The 1,497-nt window shown below is 40.9% G+C and overlaps 1 protein-coding gene across 5 annotated transcripts in view; it reads right to left on the bottom strand.

Moving 5' to 3' along the window:
- Positions 1-1,497, bottom strand: part of stag2a (STAG2 cohesin complex component a) — a 25,127-nt gene that overhangs the window by 19,234 nt on the left and 4,396 nt on the right. For all 5 annotated transcript variants that reach the window (XM_016544010.1, XM_016544009.1, XM_016544011.1 and 2 more), the window contains 4 exons: positions 1,138-1,234; positions 971-1,047; positions 621-825; positions 291-442 (listed from right to left, as the gene is read on the bottom strand). In XM_016544010.1, coding sequence (XP_016399496.1) covers positions 291-442; positions 621-825; positions 971-1,047; positions 1,138-1,234 — 531 coding nt within the window. The remainder of the gene's footprint in view (positions 1-290; positions 443-620; positions 826-970; positions 1,048-1,137; positions 1,235-1,497) is intronic.

Here is a 1,497-nt window from a genome sequence, read left to right as displayed (position 1 = left end):
ACCTCTGTGCTTGCCAACAAGGGTTTCTGCACCAAGTACTAAGTCATGTTTTGCTTGGGGATCAAATACTTATTTCACTCACTGAAATGCAAATCAATTTCTAACCTTCATATAATGTTTTTTTCTGGACTTTTTGGTTGGTATTCTGTCTCTATACGTTAAAATAAACCTACCGTAAACATTACAGACCCTTCATTTCTTTGTAAGTGGGCAAACTTACAAAATCAGCAGGGGATCAAATAAATATTTTCCCCACTGTATGTGTGTGTGTGTGTGTGTGTGTGTATCACCTCCTTGCGTTTTTGCAGCAGGAGCTCCAGGCGTTCATTGGCTCGTTTCCCGATGCTCTTGTTGCGTTCTGTCTCGTATTGTCTTTGTGTATTGTCCAAATTGATGCTCAAATTCAGAGCAACATTCACCAAAGCGGTCATCAGTTTCATGGCTAAAATACAGTGAATTAACTGTAGGGTTAGAGTGTATAATTTATACCTTTATCAATAAGAACACACTGACTGAAAACTGCATGACAAAATTCATGACACAATAGTATGTTTATGCTGCAGAAGTAGTGGTAGTATGTATTCTGAACATTACACGGTACCTAGCCTAAAGTCACCCACCTGCCAGGGTGCTGGTGTGTCTGAACGCTCTGACCTGTGAGTCTGAGAGGCCGGTGAGGAGAGAGATGACCATGTCCATCATGTACTCATCATATATGATGCTGTACTGGCACTGTCGGACCAGGACCGCGATGAACTCGCACAAGCTTAATTTAAACTTCTTCCACACCGGACCTGCCATCGCCAGTGGATAATCACCACTGTCCTGAACACACACACACACACACACTTTTTACATATACATTTACAGTATCTAATCTCCTCCATCCCAGCATACAAACTGTTCTACATATAATAAATTCTACCCATGGAAATATAATATAGTCTGGGGTATAAACACATTAACAAACCTCATCAAACTCTTCTGTCATTTTCCTGATGATCTCAGAATTCTGCATGTGTCGAAACATCTCGGAGCTCACCGCACCTATAACAAACATACACATTCAATAAGACAGTATACACTTGAATTACGTAAACTTATTTACACCTAGAGAACACAAAAACACACACACACCTTTACAGCCAGAGCAGTGGATAAAGAAGTTGATGAGTTCCAGCAGGGCAGGGTCTCTGTCCGTCTTATAGGACTCAATCCAGTCATCAACCACTGACTGCAGAGAGAGAGAGAGAGGGAACACACACACTCGCTCAGTTAAACCTTCTTTCCTACACACACAGCCTACACAGAAAGCATGCATTGCAGTTAGACCTGGATATAATAACCAACCACAAAAAACACTGATTTACTCTGATACATCCGAGCACTTTGAGACAAAGAGCATGTATGTCGGTGAATGAATACAGTGTGACAGACCAGTGTGTATCTTAAAGGGGTCATATGAAGCCATTTGCTAAAATCATTTAAGTTAATTTT

Source organism: Sinocyclocheilus rhinocerous, unplaced genomic scaffold (genome assembly GCF_001515625.1).
Source record: "Sinocyclocheilus rhinocerous isolate Xijiao unplaced genomic scaffold, SAMN03320098_v1.1 scaffold520, whole genome shotgun sequence".
In the NCBI taxonomy this organism is placed as follows: domain Eukaryota; kingdom Metazoa; phylum Chordata; class Actinopteri; order Cypriniformes; family Cyprinidae; genus Sinocyclocheilus; species Sinocyclocheilus rhinocerous.
This window is presented reverse-complemented; position numbering and strand designations above follow the sequence as displayed.